This window comes from Mesocricetus auratus, unplaced genomic scaffold (assembly GCF_017639785.1).
Source record: "Mesocricetus auratus isolate SY011 unplaced genomic scaffold, BCM_Maur_2.0 Super-Scaffold_100691, whole genome shotgun sequence".
Classification (NCBI taxonomy): domain Eukaryota; kingdom Metazoa; phylum Chordata; class Mammalia; order Rodentia; family Cricetidae; genus Mesocricetus; species Mesocricetus auratus.
This window is the reverse complement of record NW_024429267.1, coordinates 10,392,500-10,415,482: the sequence shown is the minus strand read 5'-3', so window position 1 is coordinate 10,415,482 and position 22,983 is coordinate 10,392,500. Positions and strand designations below refer to the sequence as shown.

Here is a 22,983-nt window from a genome sequence, read left to right as displayed (position 1 = left end):
AAATCTATCATCTAAAGATATTTAAAATAAACATGGGAGATACTTTAAAGATAGTAAAAAGACCAGGGGTATATAGTTCAGTAACTAAGCATCTGCCTAGCGTGTATGAGGCCTCAGATCTGGGTTAACACCCTAGAACTGAGAAAATAATAATAAAACAAGTAGGTAAAAATGAAAAGTAGCAAAACTTAATTGAGTTCCTGTTAGGCTAAAGTTTATACCTATCAATTAAAAACAGTTCTAGAGCTGGAGATAAGGCTCAGTGATTAAGAGTACTGTCTACTTTTGCAGCGGACCCAAGGGATGACTCACAGCTATCCGTAACTCTAGTTCCAGGAGATCTGACACCTCTTCTGGCCTCTGAGGGCACCAGGCACACAGGTAGTACACAGATATCATAGAGGTAAAATAGACATAAAATGAATAAATCTAAAAAATGTTAAATTGTGCACGCACATGCGCACGTGTGTGTGTGTGTGTGTGTGTGTGTACATATAGTGTGTGTGTGTGTGTGTATTTAAATTTCTGCTTACATTTCAGCACATCTGTGAGAATCAAACAAAAGCAGTGTGAAAGGTTTTTGGAACTATAAAATTGATAGGTAGAGTCACCCAGAAAAGGTAGTATAGCCTCAAGTGCACATGAAAACCATCTGGAAGCTTCCAAAGAAGACTGATGCCTGGAACCCTAACAGAGCATGAAACTAAGCTTTAAAGGAGTAGGAATCTGGTGTCTGATTCTGAAAATTCCAATGACTTTAATGCAGAGTATAGAATACTATTTAGATGATAGCTGTGACTATAGAGGTCAGAGAGAGAAAAATATGGGAGGAAAGTGACTGTTTCCAGATTCTCCACACTGAGCACAGTGGGTTTTTACCTACCTTTAACAAAGCACCAAGTATATGATGTGGACTTACTTAAATTGTTGAAAAAGAGGCCAGGAGTGATGGCTCAGCTGCTGGGAGTACTTGCTGCTCTTCTAGAGGACCTGAGCTGCATTCCCAGCACCCACACAATTGCTTCACAACCATATGTAACTACAAGGGAACAACAGCTTCTTCTGACTTCCTCAAGCATGCATATGATGAACATACAGAGATGCAGGCAAAACTCACATAGATAAAATAAATTTTTGTTTTGTGTTTTTTGAGACAAGGTTTCCCTGTGTAGCCCTTGCCTGGAACACACTCTGTAGACCAGATTGGCCTCGACCTCAGAGATCCACCTGCCTCTGCCTCCAACTGCTAGGACTAAAGGTGTGTGCCACCACAGCCTGGTTAATAAAAATCAACAAAATTTTAAAAATCTAGAAAAAAAATTTAAGTTAAAAAAATACTTAAACATAATGACAAATTCAAGGTGGCAGGGTTATCAGCTATTTTTTGTGTGTGTTATTCTGGATTATCTAATTTTAAAAAGAAAAACCCTCAACTAGTATTCTAGAATAAACGGGCTGACACAGGCAACTCAGGCTGTGAGCTTAGGATCTGCACAGTTAACTCCAGAAACTGTGAAACACGATTAAATAAATCAATAAGCCAATGAGCTTCAAGCTACTGTTCAATCTTTTCATTAAAATCTCATGCCATCAACACTAATAATGACTCTTTTCTGCGATTCATGTATGATCAACAGTTTATTCTACATAAGTTAATAAAATGGAAATAAAATCTTAAGTCTTCAGCCTTTGACATAGGCTACCCTGGCAGTGAAGTACTATACTGGCATAAACTAGGTATATACCATATTTGATATCACAGATGAAAAAAGTGCAAGAGTACTTGAGTGATAAGCAATACTGTTTTACTGGCTGAGCCAGCTCTATGAAAAAAACACCACATAAGATCCCTGGCACTAGATGATATTCCAGCAAGGATCAGGAGGCTTTCCAATGTAGCTACAGCTTGGTAACAGAAGAACAATGCACTGAGCTGTGCATTCTCAAAGTGTACTTCACATAGTGAGTATATTAGAAGAAACCATGGTGCTCCTGCGATAACCTGATAAGCTACTGACACCTGATGTAAATGCTTCCTACAAACGTAAAAGTGAAACAAGCAGCAAGAAGTACTTTAGGAAGTAATACTTCTACAACAGCCTTCAGAACTTACTCAACAAACATTTGACCACACATTGCTTGCCCCCAGGCTGTTAGAGGTGTAAAGACTACATCCTGGACCTTCACTGATCCTTACAGTATGATCTTTTAATCTGGAAGGCACCCGAGAAACACCTGTGACAGTCCTGTGCTCAAAGTCCACCTTTCACTACAGTTTTGTTAGTGATTAACATTCAACATACTAAAATTTAAAACAGGTAGCGAGGCAGAGTAACCATCCACTGGGACTGAACTACTCAAAATGTGCTCTCTGGCTACTAATTATTCTAGTTGATAATTTTTGAATAAACACACAATATTATCTGTGTTATCGTCTTACAAAAATATTAGATATTAGATGCTTGGCCAAAATTCCAAATTATACTTACTCCTATAGGGGGAAATCCTACATCTTTTTTTTTTTTTTTTTTAGCCTGTATGTGCTGAAAATTAGTTTCAATACCAATTAAATTATTATATTTAATTCTGAATACTGTGTTGACTTGATAATACCTAGTTTGGAGGTGATTTTGAAGGTTGAAAATCTAGAAGAAATCAGATACTGCATCCCTGAAACAAGGCAGGGAAGCATTAAGCTCTACCTGTTTAACTGCTTTCTTAACACACACCCAAGAAATACGATAGAACTCTCGATGGGAGAAGCTTTCTTCTAGGTTACTTATTAAAAAGTTCCCAGGAAAGAGACTGTAAAGAAATTGAGAACTAATTCAAGATACAAACTGTTTGATATTAGCTACATGTTATTCCAAATACCAAAACCCACTACAACATAATACCACAAAATTTTTGTCCTTTTAACTGTGCTTTTTAAACATTCTATTTATAAGATTATAGACTCCTTTTCCTCTAACCTATCTGAGCATAATGATTTAACATATTTTAGGGGAGAAGGACTGGCCCCATGGGCTGACCCACTGAGATTTACCCACAGACTGAACATACATTCTTTTAAGACGCATGCATGTATGTATGTAGGTATGTATGTAGGTAGGTAGGTAGGTAGGTAGGTACATATTATGTGTGTACGTATGTGCCCAGAACTACAAAGAATAAAAATTTCAAAATCAAACAAAAGCATGTGTGAACTGAATGAGATGGCCCATCAAAGCTAGAATCATCACCTTAATTTAAGACTACGATTAAGAGCCGGGCGGTGGTGGCGCACGCCTTTAATCCCAGCACTCGGGAGGCAGAGGCAGGTGGATCTCTGTGCGTTCGAGACTGGGCTGGACCGACAGCCTCCAAAACAATACAGAGAAACCCTGTCTCGAAAAACCAAAAAAAAAAAAAAAAAGACTACGATTAATACATGGCTTGTCAGCTATCACAACACACCAAGTAAACAATGTGAATCAAAAACCTGTACAAAACATGTTCATTCCTGTCATATTTCTTTCCCATTACGAAACAACTGCTTCACCAGCAGTTTCCAAAGTGCTAAAAATGTACCTCTCAAATTTAAAAGCAACAGATCTTCAAGACAACTTTGTTAATCTTCTAAAATTCTATCTCCATGTTGTCACTACTACTCACCCAGGAAATGTTTCTTCTCCCTTTTTAATTTCTATCAGCACATCAAGGGAACTCTTGAATCAGAAATAAATAATAAGCTGGCGAGGTCCTGAGAAACAGTACTTAAAGTCAAAATTAAAGATTCCTTTTACTAAGATTAATCTATTCAATCTTCTTTGGTTGGTTGGTTGGTTGGTTGGTTGGTTGGTTGGTTGGTTAGTTTTCCAGACAGGGTTTCTCTGTGTAGCCCTGGCTGTCCTAGAACTCATTCTGTATGTAAACAAGGCCTAACTCACAGAGATTTGCTTGTCTCTGTCTCCTGAGCGCTGAGATTAAAAAAAGGGATGCGATGCTACCAATACAATCCTGTATATATCAGGTACAGCAGTAAAGAAAGTTATTTACAATAACAAAATGCCACAGAAGTCCATGACTTATTCAGCCTAGAAATTATAGAGACTGGGCATCAGACAGCTATTTGTCTGCCCTCTGCCACAATCCTTCATAAGGACAGGGGAATTTGCAATTATTCAAATAAGATTACACTAACTGAATGTTTTCAAAAATACCTATTTCCCATTTATTATCAAGATGTTCATTTGAAAATTACTTTTAGCTACTCACACCAAATCATTCTTCTCTTGGATATACACCTAATTTAAAAGTTATGACAGTAAAAACCTTTAGTATCCCCCATAGCTTAAAACTTCTTTAAATGCTAATTATTTGTGGGTTTTTGCCCTTATTAGTATGATTGATGAGGTCTTTTAAATCTCACTGAAAATTATTAGACTGCATAATGGAATAAATACAAAATAACCAGTATGTCAAATAAGACACTATACATAAAGGTTATAGAACTTGAATATGCTAGAAAGAACAGCCAAGAGCCAAGGAAAGGTCTGGTAGGAGTTTCATCAAAACTCTGCCAATTGTGGGGCAAGGTAGACATGAATCAAACTGTATTTTATTCTTCAGTACTTCCTACTATGAAGGATCAGTATGTAACATAACTTTGTACTTTTCTCCAGAATCAATTAAGAACTTTCTCACTTTCTAGTCAACATCAGCCAAATCTAAAAGGCTACAAGTTACTCGGAGCCTGGTAATAGTAACTTTTCTTCCTTGACCCAAGAAGGCAGAGTGCCAGAGGGAAATAGCAAAGAGTAGCACTATATAAACAGGGCAAATGGTACAAGAGCAGAGCCAAGTTATATAACCAAAATATATTTTAAAATATGTTCAGAACTCGTAACAACCTTTGCCTTTGGTTGGTTTCTTGTTTGGAGTATCAGTTGAAACAGTTAATTCAATATTATCTGGATCGCCTCCTTCCTCTTCAATAGCCTACATTAGAAAGAGAAGTTAATATGCTACACAGACTATCTAAACTTATTTTATAAAAACTTAATTAAAATATATTAGCAAACCTCAAGCCTCAAGACATTAGAATTGCCAGTTATTTTACAAACCGACTTCACGAACGAGTTATTATACTACGGGGGGGGGTCGTCATTAAGTATCAAAATGTCATGGAACTTCAACCAATCGATAGTTATATGTCACATATACTGAACAAGCATCTAGCTACTTAAATAAGGAAGAGTTTTCCTAACATGTATTGCGTACACTTGTTCCCCTCTCTGATTCCAAGGCTTCACGTGAATAAACCTGAAAGCTTAGAGAAGCTGAGAACGTAGATTACGCTGATGCAATCAGAAATTAAAAATTAAAAATAAATCAACTAAAAGCCCAGGGGAAGAGGATAAACCTTCCTTCTCAACCACCCATCAACTCCCACTATCGATTTTTCCGAACAGGGGTGAAGAAACGGTTGGGCACAATTAAACGGTAACTTCGGCCAAGTCAGCAAACTAACCATCGCCTCGAAGCCCGAGCGAAGCACGCGCTGCGCACCGACCGCAGGCCGGTATACCCAGCGCCGCCCGGTTCTGCAGCACCGCCCTCGGCAGGCCGCGGCGCCGACCGAGAGGACGTCCCGGGGGAAACGGGGGCGCGACCAGCGGCGGCTCGCGAGGCCGCTGGAAAGCCAGGCTTGTCGCGGAGGCTCGGGCCTCGCGCACCCGGCACGCAAAGGCGCCGCCCGGTCCGCCCCGACCACGGAAGCTCAGCAACCAAGCGGCGCGGCCTACGCTGCCCTGCGTACAGCGCCCGGGCCTCACCTGCTTCAGTCGGGAGACCAGCACCGTCTTGACCCCGTTGATGTCCAAGTTGCGGCGCTTCAGCTCCGACCTGAGGTCGATGACCCGCAGCTCGGTGATCTTCTTCCCTTCCGTCTGCCCCGAGACGGCCGAGGCTGCCACGGCCCCGGCAGCGGCAGCCATTTTGGGAAAGCAGCGCGCTGCCGAGGCAGCGAGTGGGCTGCAGGGCGGCGGCGGCGGAGGAGGAGGCAGCGGCGGTGGAGGCGGTGGCCGCGGCAGCACCAACTTCCAACCCGGGCCCGGGCGGCCAGCGGCGCCGCGCTACGCTGCGCACAATGAGCCGCTGACCACGCCCCCCGCGGGGACCACGCCCCCCGGCCCGCAGCCCCAGCGCAACCTGCAGCGGCACCCGGATGACGGGTGCGCGTGCGCACTGAGCAGGCATAGCGGGGGCGGAGCTCTGAGAGACTAGCGGCGCTGTCCCTGGCGTGGCCCGGGACCGTCCTGCGCGTCCGACCGCACAGCTGTCCTTTGCACCGCGGTCCCCACCTCTTCTTCTCGTCGCATCTACCAATCTGGAGCCACCGCCGCGTGAGAGGCACCCTACAGTACAGAGAGCAGGCGCGTCTCTCCACCCAAACGAGGGGGCGTGTGCGCACGCCTAGCCTCCCCGGAAGAAATACGGAATCGTCGCAGAAAGGTGGTCGAGGTACACCAGAAAACCTGGGTCGGCGGGTTCCGCCCCCGAACGCCCTGCGAAATCTGTGAGCCCAGGGGACCTGGCTCTCCCAGGAGCAGTGTCACGCTGCGACCCCCTGAAGCTTTCTTATTTCGTTCTAGGGCGGCCCCTGTTTACCTGAAAACCATCGGGGAAACGCCCTCTCCGTGTTGGCCTGTTTGCCTATTCACCCCGCTAGACCTAACGACTCAATGAAACTTCACAAAAAGAGATCAGCTTATAAGTACTTGTTTTCCTCATCCTGTGCCGTGTGTGCTGTCTGGCGTCCCCAGCATTTGGGATGTCAAGGACAGGAGCCTCCTCATGGAGAACCAGCCCGTACTACTCTATATATCTTCGTAGTTTTAGTCAGTATTATCAATCATCACAACATAAACATTTATGGAATAAGCTGAAAGTTCGATCAAGTTAGTTGGATACACAAGGAACTGAACTAACATTTACTGGTGGTGGGTTTTGTTTGTTTGTTTTTACCTCTTTCTCCAATATCCTGGTTTTGAAACAAATTGGTGAGGTGTGACTGACTCACAACTGGGTTGCCTTTTCTCATACAATTAGCTCAAATGGAGGAAAACTGGACATTATAAAAATCATACCTGACAGTTTGGTATTTCTTTGTGGCTTTTTTTATCTTTTAATTCAGAGTGTCTTTGAGTAGACCCTGCTGTTTTTAAACTCTATCTGTAGCCCAGATCCCCTGCCTCCTGCCTCTGGAGTGCTGGAATTAAAGGTGTGCGCTACCACCGCCCAGCTTTCTTTATAGCTTTTAAGGAACTCTGGGATATAACAACTCCATAATCCTTCCCAACTCTAAAGTAAATCTCCCGGATGCTTAAAAAGATTAAATGGCTTACAAAAGTTTGAATGGTTTGTATGTGGCAGAGCTGTGCTAGTGTTCAAACCTCCTGATTGCTAGTTCAGCTATCTGATACTACAAGTGAGTTTCACACAGAATTTTAGAGTTCAAAGATACTTAATCTTCCAGACCAATTGCACCCCATCCCATCCCTTCACAATAAATGAAGATGTTAAATTTTGCTTAAGGGACAACACCTATTGGTCATGTTGGCGGTAAACCTTAGGTTTTATTCTATCATTATTCTCCTTCTGGATCATTTTCTGTGGATCCTTTTAACCAGAGATCTAATTGCTAATTCCAAATTAATGATATATTCAAGAGGAATGAATTTTTACTCAGCTGTTTCCTTCTAAGGGGAAAAAGATCTCTAATAATGGAGTAATTTTTTTTTTTTTTTGGTTTTTCGAGACAGGGTTTCTCTGTAGCTTTGGAGGCTGTCCTGGAACTCACTTTGTAGACCAGGCTGGCCTCGAACTCACAGAGATCCGCCTGCCTCTGCCTCCCGAGTGCTGGGATTAAAGGCGTGTGCCACCAACGCCCGGCTGGAGTAATCTTAAAATGGAAATCTGTGCATTCTCATCGGATACCCTTGAGAAAGATTTTTACTTTCACAAATACACATGAATCTGGTAAGGAATAAATAACAGATTGTCTTTAGTTTTCCCAAAGATACCTGCTCTGACCTCTTCAAAAGAACACTGTGGTGAAAATAAAAGCAGTGAGACCAAACACAACAAACATGATCTATGTTTATTATTTGGGTCCTGGCTCAAAGAAGGTGTCGATAATAAAGGGACAATTGGAATCAACTTATTAGATTGTGTCATTTCACCGATGTTAAACATGTGGAATAGGATAGGATTTTGTTGTAGAAAGTCCTAGTAGAAGTAGATAATGTCATTCTGCCTGCAATTTATTTGCAAATAATTGGAGAAGGGAAAAAATGGCATTATGTTAGCAGTCACCAACTCTGATGACCTCCATCCCCAGAACCTACATCCAGGTGGAAGGAAAGAATTAACTCCACAGCTGTCTGCTGGCCTCCAGACATGTACAATAGCACAAAATGCAAACACACACATCACACGCACACACACAATAACTGGAAGGTGATATGACAATATATTTTTATATACAGCCACTAATTTATTGAGCCTTTAACTCTTACATTTTCATAAAAACTCATCAGTCAACAAATCTATGTTCAGAAGTATTTGGTATATTAAAGGCAGACCTGGCTCTGAGAAGACAATGTTATCATTTCTGCCTTGCTTTTATGGTATGGACTCTTAACATGTGCTCTCATGAATACTAAAGGCTTAAAGAACACATGAAACTTATATTGTTATATCAAAGCAAAACATCAATAGGTCAGAAAAAGAAGGGCAATTACAACTGTAGCCAGTGAGATGAAGTAGAGCATAGTACCCTGAAAGCCTGTAATATTTTTTAAGAAATAACCCTCAGAAATTGATTGACTGGTTATTTTTTTATGGAAGAGAAAAGTTAACTGTGCCAATAAGTCAGACATAGTAGTGCACACCTATAGATGATTGAAAGTTTAGGGCCAGCTTAAATTAGGGAGACCTCATCTCAGAAAAAGAAGGGTCAATAACTGGTTCAAGAGCACAGCCTAAATTGATGATCCTGAATGATTCCAAGTCCATTGCCTTTTAAAAATTCTAAGTTCCAATTTATACTGTTCACTTCTGAGATTTCTTGTCACCTTCCTGCACATCATTGCTCCTGACAGCTACCCCCAAGATAGGCTTATAAGTCTTCCCCGTGTCAAAATGTCTTTACTTGACCCAGCTATTTCCTGTTGACAGAAAATGCATTATTGTGTCCTTTTCCTAAAAGAAAGTGTGGAACTTCTGACAATGACAGAGGAGGCAAATGATACACACACAATGCTTACTCAGCTATATTTAAGGACCCAAAGATGTTCCTGAGTAGCAGATAGTGTACTTACCTAACATGAACTGTAGCCCAGTACTTGATTCCCTGCACCAGAGAGAGAAGTGGAGAGGACACACAGAAAGAGACTGAGAGTGAAATCTGAGGAGATGAAGCCACCATTTGAAGAAAAGAAAAAAAAAAGAGCCTTTTGTTAATGCTGAAAAGCTGTTAAGACACTAAACATCCTTAAGTAATTTTTAAGGACATAAAGTGAAGGGAAAAACTGTAAGAGCTGTCCTGGGAAAGAGGCCATCCCAAGTTTTGTTTTGAGATGCTAATGTGTTACATTATGGAACCAAAGATAAACTTGAACCAAAGAAATCTTGCAAGGAGGCCAGGCGGTGGTGGCCCAAGCCTTTAATCCCAGCACTCAGGAGGCAGAGGCAGGCAGATTTCTGTGAGTTCAAGACCAGCCTGGTCTACAAGAGCTAGTTCCAGGACAGCCTCCAAAGCTACAGAGAAACCTTATCTCTAAAAAAGCCAAAAAAGAAAAAAAAATATTGCAAGGAATGTGTAGTAGTTTGAATGTAATTGGCCCCCATGATCTCATAGGGAATGACACTATTAGGAGGTGAGGCTTTGTTGGAGTGGGTACTGCCTTGTTGGATGAAGTGTATCATTGTGGGGGTGGGATTTGAGGTTTCCTATGCTCAGGATACTGCCCAGTGTCTCAGTGACTTCCTGTTGCCTGGAAGATGTAGGACTCTTCTGCTACCTCTCCAGTACCATGTCTGCCTGCATGTCATCATGCTCCCCACCATGATGATAATGACTGAATCTCTGAAACTATAAGCAATTAAGTCCCAATTAAGTGCTTTTCTTTATAAGAGTTGCATGGTTATGCTGTCTCTTCACAGCAATAAACCCTAAGAGAAGGAGGGGAGGGGGAGGGCACTGGGATTGACATGTAAAACAAGCTTGTTTCTAATTTAAATAAAAAATAAGTCACAAAAGTTCCAACATGCAAGATTAAGCTAATGATACTTTGTATATAAGGAGAAGAAATTGTCAGAAAAAAGAAGCTAGAAAAATCCTATCCACAGTATCAGCAAAAACAATAAAACATTAATGGGTTACTTGTAACCCAAACTATGAAATCCAATCTCAAATCTATAAAAGGTGAAATAATATGTACCTATACAAACAAATGGAAATATGTTCTGAAAAAATAAAAACAAAACAAGAAACCCACTGCATCTATGCACTATATCATGTTGAAAACATTATGTCCCAGTATCCATGCCGTTTGTAGTATTAGTGCCACCATTGCTTGGATAAAACAAATTTAAATTATTTTTACATTAAGATATAAAACTTTACCTTTGCTCGTAAATATTTCTACAAATGCTAAAACCTATATAAGGTCTAGCATCCAGTCATGATCACAAGGAGGCAAGATCCTATGACTAGAAAGATTAAATTACAAACAACAGAACAGACTGTTGACTCTGTACACAGAATGATCAGAGAGTAAAGATACAGGCAACGAAAAAGCCACAGAAAGGCTGCATGTTGGTACATGTCTTTAATCCCCAGCAGATCTCTGTGAGTTTTATTGTGGGGTATTTTGTTTGTATGTTTGTTTGTTTGATTTTGTTTTTTGAGACAAGGTTTCTCTGAAGCTTTGGAGCCTGTCCTGGAACTTGCTCTGTGGTCCAAGCTGGCCTCAAACTCACAGATATCCACCAGCCTCTGCCTCCAAAGTGCTGAGATTAAAGGTGTGCATCACCACTACCCAGGATCTCTGTGAGTTTAAGGACAGCTTTATGTACATAGTAAAACCTAATTTGGGATGAGGGGAGCCAAAGAACTTAAAATTACAAATGTTACTACAAATCTGAGCCAAAAGTAGAAATATTAAAACCAGACAATGATAAATATAAGACTAGGAAATTGGTAAGCATGTTTTTCAGTAGAAAATTACAAATGACCAGACAGTGGTGGCACAATCCTTTCATCTCCATATTTGGGAGGTAAAGGCAAGTGGATCTCTGAGTTTGAGATCAGGCTGCTCTACAGAGGGAATTCCAGAACAGCCATTGTATGTAGAGTGGGGAGGGGGGCAGGAGGAGAGGAGTGAGGGGGAACTGGGATTGGAATGTAAAAAATAAATAATAGTAAAAAAAGAATGCCAACTGTCTCGTAACAAGACTAACCTGTGGGAGTCACTATGTGGAAAACTGAAACAATATCAGGAGAATTAAAGAAGACCTAAATAAAAGGAGAGGCATCCAGTTCATAGATGTAAAACATTCAATGTTGTAAAGGTATCAGTTCATTCTAAACATATTTACTCAGTATAATTTCAATCAAAATACTAACCTTTTTATTTGTAGTATGGTCAGAGGAATTCATTTGGATTTTATATGGGATGCAAAGTCTAAGAATAATCAATCTTTCACTCTTGCTGTTGCTCTCTCTCTCTTGCTCTTAATAAAATTCAGGCCTCACTCATGCTACCAAAACTGTTGAAAGGGAAAAAATGACAATCAGAACTTGTTGAATGTATATTAGTATTATTGTAGAGTGTGACATTAACAGAGATACTGAAAATGGACCAATGAAACAAAATAGAGAAAACCAAAATAGGTCCATGAACTTGATTTTTTATTTTATGCATATGAGTATCTTGCTTGTTTGTATGTGTGTCTGTATACCACATGCAAGCACTTTTCTTAGAGGTCAGAAGAGTGGCATATCCACCTACAACTGGAATTAGAAGGTTGTGAGCCCCCATGTGGGTGCTGGGAACCAAACCCAGGTCCTCTGCGAGAGCAGTCAGTGCTTTTAACCCCTAAACCATCTCTCCAGTGCCATGAACTTGATTTTTTTTAACCAAACTGGTGTCATAAAGCATTAGTATAAAGATAAATTTCTTGTCTCTTAATTACACTGAGGCAAAAGAATCACCATGAATCAAGGCTCACCTGGGCCACATAATGAATTCCAAGCCAGGCACACTGAGGGAAGGCAGCAGTCTAAGGCTTGGTGAGAACTCTTGGAAACAGGATCTCCTTTTACTCTGATGTAGAATAAGAGTTAGTGACCAGCTACTTTGCTTTTCTGCTTTTGAAGATTGAACCCAGTTTCTGGGTCCTTTTATTTTTATTAATAATGATAATTTCTTTTAAATTTCAGTAAAAAAAATGGTCAAGACTTGGAAAATCGCTTTATCAAAATGAAAATTCAAAGTTTATATTGACATACTTAAGTATATATGATAAATATATTTATTTAAAATATAATTTAAGCATGCATATAATTAAAATGCACATTTTAAAATCAGAATCAGCATATTCAAAATGATGTCTTGTCTTTAGGTCCCAGTGTAATATCTACATCAGAAAGGACTCATAATGGTATGGTTGGAGGTGCTAAGAGGTTAAAAGTACTGACTGCTCTTTCAGAGGTCCGGAGTTCAAGTCCCAGCAACCAAATGGAAGCTCACAACCATCTATAATGAGATCTGTGCCCTCCTCAGATGGGTAGACATACATGCAGACAGAACTCTGCATACATAATACATAAATAAACCCTAAAAATGCATAGATAATGGTATGGTTGGAACTCATTAATGTTGAGAGGAAATATATGTGAATCCTAGCAAGCACCTAGGATTACTTAAGAAAATGAGAGAACTACATGTTTCTTTGACCCAGAAATTTACTTCTTTTTTTTTTTGGTTTTGTTTTGTTTTGTTTTTTTACCAGACAGTGTTTCTCTGTATTGTTTTGGAGGCTATCGGTCCAGCCCGGCCTCGAACTCACAGAGATTCGCCTGCCTCTGTCTCCCGAGGGCCCAGAAATTTACTTCTAAATACATGTTCTATTGGAAAACAAATACAGTCGTGTGCCACATACCATTTTGGCCCTTGGTGATCCCTGACCAGGGCTGGAGAGGAGTTGAGTGGGGAAGAGTATGTACCATTCTGGCAGAGGACCCAGTTCAGTTTCCTGCACTTATGTTGGGCTGCTCACAACTGCTTGTAACTCCAGTTCCCAAGGATCTGACAACCTCTTTTGACCTCCATGAGCATCTGCACTTGTTTGCACACACAAACATGCACATGTTTTAAAAAAATAAAATCTCTTTTAAGCTGTTAAAAAAAAAGGCCTTATTATCCAGTGACACCATAGCCATCTGGTTTGTGTAAGTACTCCCTCTGATGTTCACATAATGACTAAATCACTCAATGATACAGTTCTCAGATCATATCTCTATTGTTAAGCAACACATGACTGTGCACATAGCAGCAGTATTGGTAAGCCACACCTCAGAAGCCACCCAAAAGTCAATTAACAAGAAAGTGGATAAAAAGATTGTGGTATAGGCATGCAATTATGAAGCAATTATACTTTCCTACAGCAATATGGTTACATTTAACAAAAATTATGTTGGAAGAAACCAAGTCCAGGGACTGTGAAAATGGTTTGGAATATAAAAAGATACCTAACTTTAACCTGTAGTTTCCTCATGTTTCCACACACGTAAATGTACATGCCACACACAACATAGACATTTACATGTGCAAAGAAGTGAAAAATGAATATTTAAAAACTTTTTAAAAGAAACCGAATATAAAAGATGATATATTATGAAATTTCATTTATATGATTGAAAAAAGGACTAACTAAAGTATATTTTTGAGATAACCTTCAGAGATAAATCTATAAAGGACAGCAGAAACATGATTGCTACATGAAGGGTGTAGTTCACTGGTAGAACATGTTCTTAGTGTATGGAAATCTTTGAATTCAAACCCTTAGAAATGAAAGCAAAGTAAAGTAACTTGGCAAAATATAAATACTGAACTGTGACAGAGTTAGATAGAGCTGTGAGGGGTTAGAGATGTATTCATTTGGTAGAGATAAGGATCAGAAAACCAAGGTCATCCTCAGCTACATAGCATGTTTGAGATTAGCCTGGGTTACATGAACCCTTTTTTAGAGGGGGAGAAAGGGAGAGAGGGAAAGGGGGAGAGGAGAGGAGAGAGTGAGAGTGAGAGGGAGCAGTGAGTTCTAAATATCCCTAATGAAAGTAGAATCTAGGGTGAGGTTTTCTTTTTTTATATTTTTATTGTATGTATATGGATGTTTTGCTTACATGCATGTCCGTGTGCTATGTGAATGTCTAGTGCCTACAGAGGCTTGAAGAAGGTGTTAGATCTCCTGGAACTAGGGTTACAAACAGTTGTGAGTGCTAGGAATTGCACCCCAATCCTTCCAAAGTAGCAAGTACTCTTGACTACTGAGACATCTGTCCAATCCCGGTTCACCCTGTAGATTAAAAAAATTTTCGGAGTATTTGACAAATGTTGCTACTAATTGCCAACTTTGTAAACATTTAATAACAACAACAAAAAGCACTTACTATTATCCTTTTTAATACAGGCAAAGTTTGTAACAAACAGTAGCAACACAGTAGCAAATTTGAGAGCTGGATGCTAAAGACTAAGAAGTGTGTGGTGCATGCATGCCTTTAGTCCCAGCACTCAGGAGACAGAGGCAGACAGATCTCTGTGAGTTATGGAGACAGAGGCGAGCAGATCTCAGAGCAAGTTCCAGAACAGGCTCCAAAACTGCAGTGAAATTCTGTCTCAGAAAACAAAACAAAACAGAAAACAACAAAATCAAAACAATGACAACAAAAAGAATGTTTCTTTTGACTGATAACTTAGTTGATAAATAATGTGATTCAAGCAGACATAAGCCTTAAACCACTCTGAGTCATATAGGACCTGTAGCTTCCTGCTTAGAAGATTGAAAGAATACCATATTGGTGATTTTTAAGCAACTAATTTTGTTTAAAAATAGTAAAAATTTAGGAGGTGGTGGTGCATGCCTTTAATCCCAGTACTCAGGAGGCAGAGGCAGGTGAATATTTGTGAGTTCCAGGCCAGCTTAGTCTACAGATCCAGTTCCAGGACAGTCTGGGCTATACAGAGAAATCCTGTCTCAAAAAACCAAACACACACACACACACAACAACAACAAAACAAAGTAAGATGTGGAGGAACAGGTCTTTAATCCTTGTACTGGGGAGGCAAAGACAGGCTGATTTCTATGAGTTTTAGGCCTGCATGCTCTACATATTGAGGCCCAGATCAGCCAGGGCTACCATATTCACCCAGACAATCCATTTCCAACTCTGAGTCTGATGTGGCCTTATTGGAAGATTTGTCATAACTACCCATCAAAAGCAGGAGCTTCTGGACATGAAACAGTTTCAGACATTTTTTAACAGTTGCAGGAGCATGCTATCCCCTAAAGCTGAGTATTAAAAATACATGGTGATGAGGTGAAGCAGAAGAATCAGCATGTAGGGAAACAGGAGTCTTGAAAAAGTATCACAGTCAGGAAACTGCACGTGTGTTGCAAGGGAGAGATGATAGGACATGTCTAGAGAGGCAGCATGGGGATTCTCATGCATGCTACATTGAGAAAAGAGGCAGCAAGACCAGTTAGGGAGCTATTAGTATGTAAAGAGTGAGGTGGAGTAGGAAGGGATGAATTAAAGAAGTACAGTCCACAGGCCTTAGTCATTAGATCAATGATATTAACTGAGATACAAAAGGATATAGGACATTCATTTTTTTTAAATATGGTATCAGAGTTGAGTATAAAGTTAGGAGCCACAAGGATCCAAAATATGGTAAGAACAGAGGGCTTGCTTAGTGTGAAAGAGATGCTGGGTTCCACCCCAGCATCAAAGAAGAAGGAGAAAGAAGAAAGGGGGAAGAGAAGAACAGAGAAGCAGCACAGAGTAGGAGAAGGATAGAAATTCATATATATATATATATATATATATATATATATATATATATATCAGTTTTCTGCCTGCGTGTGAGCCACCATGTGGTTGCTGGGAATTGAACTCAGGACCTCTGGAAGAACAGTCAGTACTCTTAACCGCTGAGCCATCTCTCCTGCCCCTAGAAATTCTTTTGTTGTTGTTTTGTTTTCTTTTGTTTTTCGAGACAGGATTTCTCTGTGTAGCTCTGACTGTCCTGGAACTCGCTCTGTGAACCAGGCTGTCTGCAAACTTGTAGAGATCCACCTACCTCTGCCTCCTCAGTGTTGGGATCAGACATGAACCACCATCACCTTGGCTGAAACAGCTGGGTTCTATGCCCAGCACTGGAAGGAAGAGGGGAAGAGCAGGGGAAGAAAAAAGAGGAGGAAGAGGACAGAGAGGAGGAGGAAAATTCAAATGTTATTTTATTTTTGGATGAGGATGTAGCTTAGTTGGTAGAATGTGTGTCTAGCATGAGTGAAGCTCTGGGTTGCATCTCTAGTCTAAAACTGGGCATGGAGGGGCATAAAATTCATCCTCACCTACATAGTGTTTTTTAATCTGATTTTTTGTTCCTGGCTTTCCTTTTACAGTGAGCATCCCAAAAGAGCTCTCTACATTTGCTCTGCATTTGCTGTTTCTTCCTCACATTTCCATTTCCTCCTGACATGGCTGCTGTCCCTACTACTGCATTGCATTTGCTCTCTCTAAATTCTCCTGTCACCTGATGAACACTAAAATACAACATAAGCTTTTAAGTATTTAAAGTGCCAACCACCCACTCAGTTTTTGATGATAATTCCTGTCTAACTCCTTCCCCTCAAATTCAGCAACATTGCCATCCTCCAGTTTTCTATTCCCCACTGTAACATCCTGTTTCAGCTGCAGACTCTCTTCTAAGTTAATGCCTTCTTGTTACCTTCTTTCAGACATTCTAGTACTCAGGGTTGTACTGAAGAAGGTACTAGAGGCCAAGCCAATGCATGCCCAATTTAATCCTCTTTCTCTAGTTTTCTTGTATTTGGAAAGATGAAACACTCATTTCTTTACTCTTAAGTGAGAGAGAGCCATGTGCTACCGTTTAGGACCGTGAGCTATATGTAGACAAAGTCCAAAAGTTTTCTTTTCTCATTAAGAGTACCTAACAAGTATTCAGTGGCTCAGTGGTAGAGTCTTTGCTCAGCATGTGAATGGCCTAAGCTCAATACTCAGAATTGCAGGAAAAAAACAGTGGGGTCATGGTGGCAGAGGTAGTCCCAGCACTCAAGAGGCAAATACAGGTTGATATCTGTGAGCTTGATGCCAGCCTGATCTACAGAGCTAGTTTCAGGGCAGGCGGGGTTACACAGAGAAACCCTGTCTCAAAAATAAGTAAAAAAAAATGCGCATCTTCACCCAAACCTCTTAGGTTAGGATCCATATGTCCAACTGCCTTCTAGAACCTCCAATTAGACTTCTGTCTCCAAAAAAATTAAAATGTACAGATTTTCTTATGCTTTCCAGTTTGAAATTACTAAGATTTTTTAAAATAAGGCAAACACTTTAAAGAATAAGTATACAGGAGTTGTTTCTAGATAAAACACAAAATTAGTATTCTCAAAATTGATTCTAACCCTTCCCATATAAACTCTCTCATCTAGCAATGGAGGCAGAGATTCATTGTCTCATGAAGGCAGAGGAGTCTAAGTTAGAAAATATAACTGGACAGTAATTACTGCTGAAGATTCTTATTGGGATGTGAGGTCTGTGGAAGATTCTGCCTGACATGAGGACCCACTGTCCTTTCTTATGGAATCTAACTGTGTGGGAAGCTGCACATCAACACATGTCAGCTAAGATTTCTACTCCCCTTTTGTGGGAAGGGGTGGTGTCTGCTTCTGCTTTGAGTCTGTTTCACTGATGACACATCTTTGAATATTTCCATTTAAAACTTAAAGATGCTGACCCATCTTCTAATGTATAGGGAACCAGTTTAGACCAAAAGGCCTGTTTAGGTTCAAACAGTGAGTGATCATACAAGCAGCCTGCTATTATTAAACCTATAAGAAGCTGTGAAGTTCTCTCTCTCTCTCTCTCTCTTTCTCTCTCTCTCTCTGTGTGTGTGTGTGTGTGTGTGTACAACAGGAGGAGCAACTATGGTCCCTCAAGGCCTACCTTTATTCTTCATGGTGGTCAGGAGTCCACGTAGTCCGAGGAAATGAATACTGTCCAAGCCGGGGGCACCAGAATGACGGGGCCAGCAGTTGCCTTTGATTTTACTTCAAAGGTGTATTGAGGCTAGGTGAGGCAAGCACAGCTGTAGTGTGAGCAGGTCCTTCTACTGCCATAGTCCAACAGGTGTCTCTGTTCCTAAGGCTTCCACCAGCCTGCTTAAAGTTCCAGTGGAGCAGGCCTAGCTGTGGCTCTTCAAAGGGATGAAGACTTTTCTTTGAATTTTGGAACTTATATTTCTTAGACTTGAGTAATACATAATTAAACCACATAATTAGAGCAACACTTACAACTGGAAAAACAGGTTCAAAATAAATCCATCCGATTCTTGGTACACACGCAGGCCAGCTTCTCAGACAGAAGTCAGTCACACTGGTAAGCAGCTGTCCCAATGTAAGTGCTCATGCTATGGGTGTTATCCTAGTTTACAAAGGAACAATTAACATGCATTGCCACATTAAAGGAAAGAAGGGTGGCAATGTTTCTTCTCTGTATAGATATCTGGAAATTATGAATTATCCCTGTGTGGGAATTGGAGGAGGCCTCTCCATCCATCTGCATTTTCTTTTTCCTGTAGCTGCCATATATTTAAAGGGATGCTCTTCTGTTGTCCACCACTAATTTTACATTCATTTTTGTTGTTGTTACCATTTTGTGGTGCTGAAGACGGAGCCCAGGGCCAGAGCCAGACATGCTGAGCTGAGCTACACCACCACAGCCTGTGGAGGGCTGCAGGGAAAGTGAAGCTATGGGTGCTCTTCTCCCTGATGCTGAGGCAGTTAGGTTGAAACCTCCCTAGCAGTGTGGTTAATGGGATGTGGGTGGAACAGATGGAAGTGATTTTCATGTCTGGTCTTTAAAAGCTCCATGGGCAATCTTCCAGCCTCATTTTTAGTATGACCTAGGAGACTTCATAATCCAAGTGGTACAGTTGCAGGATTACAAAGATTCACCTGAATAAAATCTGGTCTGGCATTGAGAATTAATTAATTTTGTTTGTTTGTTTGTTTGTTTTCGAGACAGGGTTTCTCTGTGTAGTCTTGGCTGTCTTGGAATTCACTCTGTAGACCAGGCTGTCCTTGAACTCATAGAGATCTGCCTGCCTCTGCCTGCCAAATACTGGGACTAAAGGTGTGCACCACCACTGACTGCATGAGAATTATTTTTTTTTTCAAGATAGGGTTTCTCTGTGTAGCCTTTGATGTCCTGGAACTCGCTCCAAACATCAGGCTGGCCTCAAACTCACAGAGATCCTCCTGCCTCTGCCCTCCCAAGTACTGGAATTAAAGGCATGAGTCACCATTGCCCAGAAAATTTTTGCAACCCTAACTCAGTGAAATTTGGGGGCTTGTCAGTTGTGGTGGATTGTGTCTACCACAATGAATACACAGTTCACAGCAGCAACAGAAATGGGTAAGATTAGTTGCTTATGGAAAAATCTGTTTATTTGTAGAACAATTTTGGGATAGAAAACATTCGAAAACAAAGGAAATGGCCATGATACATTCTTCTGTAATACAGACATCATTAAATGTGTATATATACTATTTTTCATCTGTTACTTATTGATAGGGACATATTTGAATAAATATGCTGTTAATTTTCCAAAATGTGAAGGTCATAGACTATACAAAAACTAATATGACTATTAACTCACTAGGTGATAGAATTTTTTGCAATATTTACTTATTTTTTGGTTTTTACGAAACAGGGTTTCTCTGTATTGTTTTGGAGGCTGTCGGTCCAGCCCGGCCTCGAATTCACAGAGATCTGCCTGCCGCTGCCTCCTGAGTGCTGGGATTAAAGGCGTGTGCCACCACCGCCCGGCTTTATTTATTTTTATAAGTATGACAATTTGCCTTCATATATGTCTGGCACTATGTGTGTACAGTGTCCTTGGAGGTCAAAAGAAGGCATTGGTCACTTGGAACTAGAGTTGCCATCTGGGTTCTGGGAACCAAACTTGGGTCGTCTACAAGAATAGCCATTATTAACCACTGAGCTATTTCCCCTAGATGATCAAAAAAATCTTACAAAACAACTGTTGTACAAATGACCCACTGTTGGACATTGCTTTATATGTGTTCAGATACACCCAACTCAAGACAGAGAACATTTTTAGCAGTCAGGAAGAATCCATTATATATTTTTCCAGTCAGTACCCGCTTCTTCCCAGATAACCACTCTCCTAAGTTATGTCGTGTTCAATTAATTCTTTTGTTTTTAACATTTTTGGTTGTAAGCCTAGCCTTTTAACGGCTGAGCCATCTCTTCAGCCCTGTTCTTAACATTTATGAGGGATTTTGATACTCTTTACTCTTTGGGGGGGTCTCTCTTACACACCACAGTGCATGTATCAATAGTCTGTCTTGTTGTAATTTGTTGTGTGTTGTTACAATGTCTGCATTTACCAGTTAATGATTCATTTGCCTCTCAATAGACATTTAGGCCATTCCCAGTTTGTGACTGTTATAAGATAAGCTGAAGAATAAGGCTATGAAAGTTCTTGTATTTGTCTTTTTTGTCATTGTCGTTTTGTTTTGTGGGCAAGCTTTGTTAAGGAAGTGCTTTGCTGGTTCATTTTCCTGCAGTCTGTTCTGGCACACTTCTAACAGTGACAGAGTCAGCTGGACCAGCGGCAGCCGTGTGTACACTGTGTAGCATTTCCCACATGCCTTGCCCAGCTCAGTATTATTGTCCCTGGCCTGAAGGGCACCAGCTTTGGCCAACATGACAAAGTATTCTATTTCAGATTTTCTCTAAGCAAGGCAGTTGGCAAGAATAATTAGTTGCACTTTGCCCTAGCTGTTCATCTTCAGAGTCAGCTTGTACCCCAGCATGTACGGCCTGCTTTTCATAAAGAGTCATAGCCACAGTTGATCGATGTCAAAGACTTTTTCATCATCTTTATGATCACCATCTTTCTGCTTTAAGTGAAAGAGGACTCCCAACCTAGGGCAATAGCCAGCATGACCGGAGGGTGAGAAAGGTTTGTGTGAGTCTTTTGTAGTTATATTCCCTCAGGGTTTGTTGTTGTTGTTTTGGTTTGGCTTTGGTTTTTGGAGACCGAGTTTCTCTGTAACTTTGGAGGCTATCCTGAAACTCATTCTGTAGACCAGGATAGCCTCAAACCCACAGAGACCCACATGCCACTGCCTCCCAAGTGCTAGCATTAAAGGTGCGCACCACCACCACCTGGCTTCCTTTTCTTAATTGAAGACCTTTATACTTAAACTATTTACTTTTATGTGTATGAGTGTTTGGTCTGTCTGTTTGTGTGTGCATCACATGCATGCCTGCTGCTGGCAGAGGTCAGAAGAGGGTACCAGGTCCCTTAAAACTAAAGTTACCAGTGGTTGTGAGCCACCACATGGGTACAGGGAACTGAACCTGGGACCTCCGGAAAAGCAGCCCATGTTCTTAAATATACTACTGTACTGTCTCTCCAGCCTCTGAAGACCTTGTAAAATATTTTATTTATTCTTTGAGAATTTCATACTTGCATCCAATATATTTTGCTTGTATCCATTCCCCCCCGCACTGCTTGGACCTTTCCCAACGCCTGTCTCCTTCTCCTCCTCCTCATCCTCTTTTTTTTTTTTTTTTAAATCTGAGACAGAGTTTCTCTGTGTAGCTGTATAGACCAGGCTGGCCTCCAACTCAGAGATCCTCCTGCCTCTGTCTCCCGAGTGCGCGTCACCACCGCCCGGCTTTTCCTCCTCCTTTTTCAAGACAGCACACGGAGTCTGAACTTATTCTCGAGTGTGGAGCCGTCCGCTGGAGCTTTGGCAATCTATGAGTGGCCACACCCCACAAAGAAAGCGGTTCTCCCTTTCTCAGCAGCCATTAATTGACAATAGTTCCTCAGCTAGAAGTGCAGGCCGGCAGCCCCTTCCCATCCATGCTGAAGTTTTACTGCCTTCATTGAAGGTTTCCACAGATGCTGTGAGTCTGTGAGTGCAACAGACCTGTCATGTTCAGAAATCAGCAGTTCACAAATCTTAAAAAAAAAAAAAAGATTGTATGGTTGGTGGTTTTCCCCAGTGTATGTCTGTGTACCTGTGTGTGCCTGGTACCTTGGGAAGCCAAAAGAGGGTATCAGATACCCTGGAACAGAAGTTATAGATGTTTGTGAACCACCATGTGGGTGCCAGGAACTGAACTCAGGTCCTCTGCAAGAGCAACAAGTGTGTTTGATCACTGAGACATCTTTCTTTCTTTCTTTCTTTCTTTTTTTTTTTTTTTGGTTTTATGAGACAGGGTTTCTCTGTATTATTTTGGAGGCTGTCAGTCCAGCCTAGCCTCAAACTCACAGAGATCCGCCTGCCTCTGCCTCCCAAGTACTGGGATTAAAGGCGTGCGCCACCAACGCCCGGCCTCTGAGACATCTTTCTAGCCTCTCACTTTGCTGTGTTATCATGAGTGACTGTTGAATTTTTGTCAAATAATATTTTTGAAGCTATTAAAATTTTCAACGTAAGAATACAGTGGCTTAAAGGAACCATTTTTTAAATGTAGTTAAGTATGTACTCTGTGATTAGCACACTTAGTAATGATGCATGGTCTTTTTTTTTTTTTTTTTTTTTTTTTTTTTGAGACAGGGTTTCTCTGGGTAACAGCCCTGGCTG

The 22,983-nt window shown here is 40.9% G+C and overlaps 1 protein-coding gene across 9 annotated transcripts in view; it reads right to left on the bottom strand.

Moving 5' to 3' along the window:
- The window catches only part of Sltm (SAFB like transcription modulator), a 45,742-nt gene extending 39,487 nt beyond the window's left edge, over positions 1 to 6,255 (bottom strand). For 5 of the 9 annotated variants that reach the window (XM_040739786.1, XM_040739787.1, XM_040739788.1 and 2 more), the window contains exons 1-2: positions 5,817 to 6,079; positions 4,893 to 4,980 (exon numbers count right to left, since the gene is read on the bottom strand). In XM_040739786.1, coding sequence (XP_040595720.1) covers positions 4,893 to 4,980; positions 5,817 to 5,978 — 250 coding nt within the window. In that variant the 5' untranslated portion in view covers positions 5,979 to 6,079. Of the gene's footprint in view, positions 1 to 4,892; positions 4,981 to 5,816 lie in introns of all 9 variants that reach the window. The other 4 variants (XM_040739784.1, XM_040739785.1, XM_040739789.1 and 1 more) reach the window with 1 other exon arrangement.
- Between the last annotated feature and the right edge of the window lie 16,728 nt (positions 6,256 to 22,983).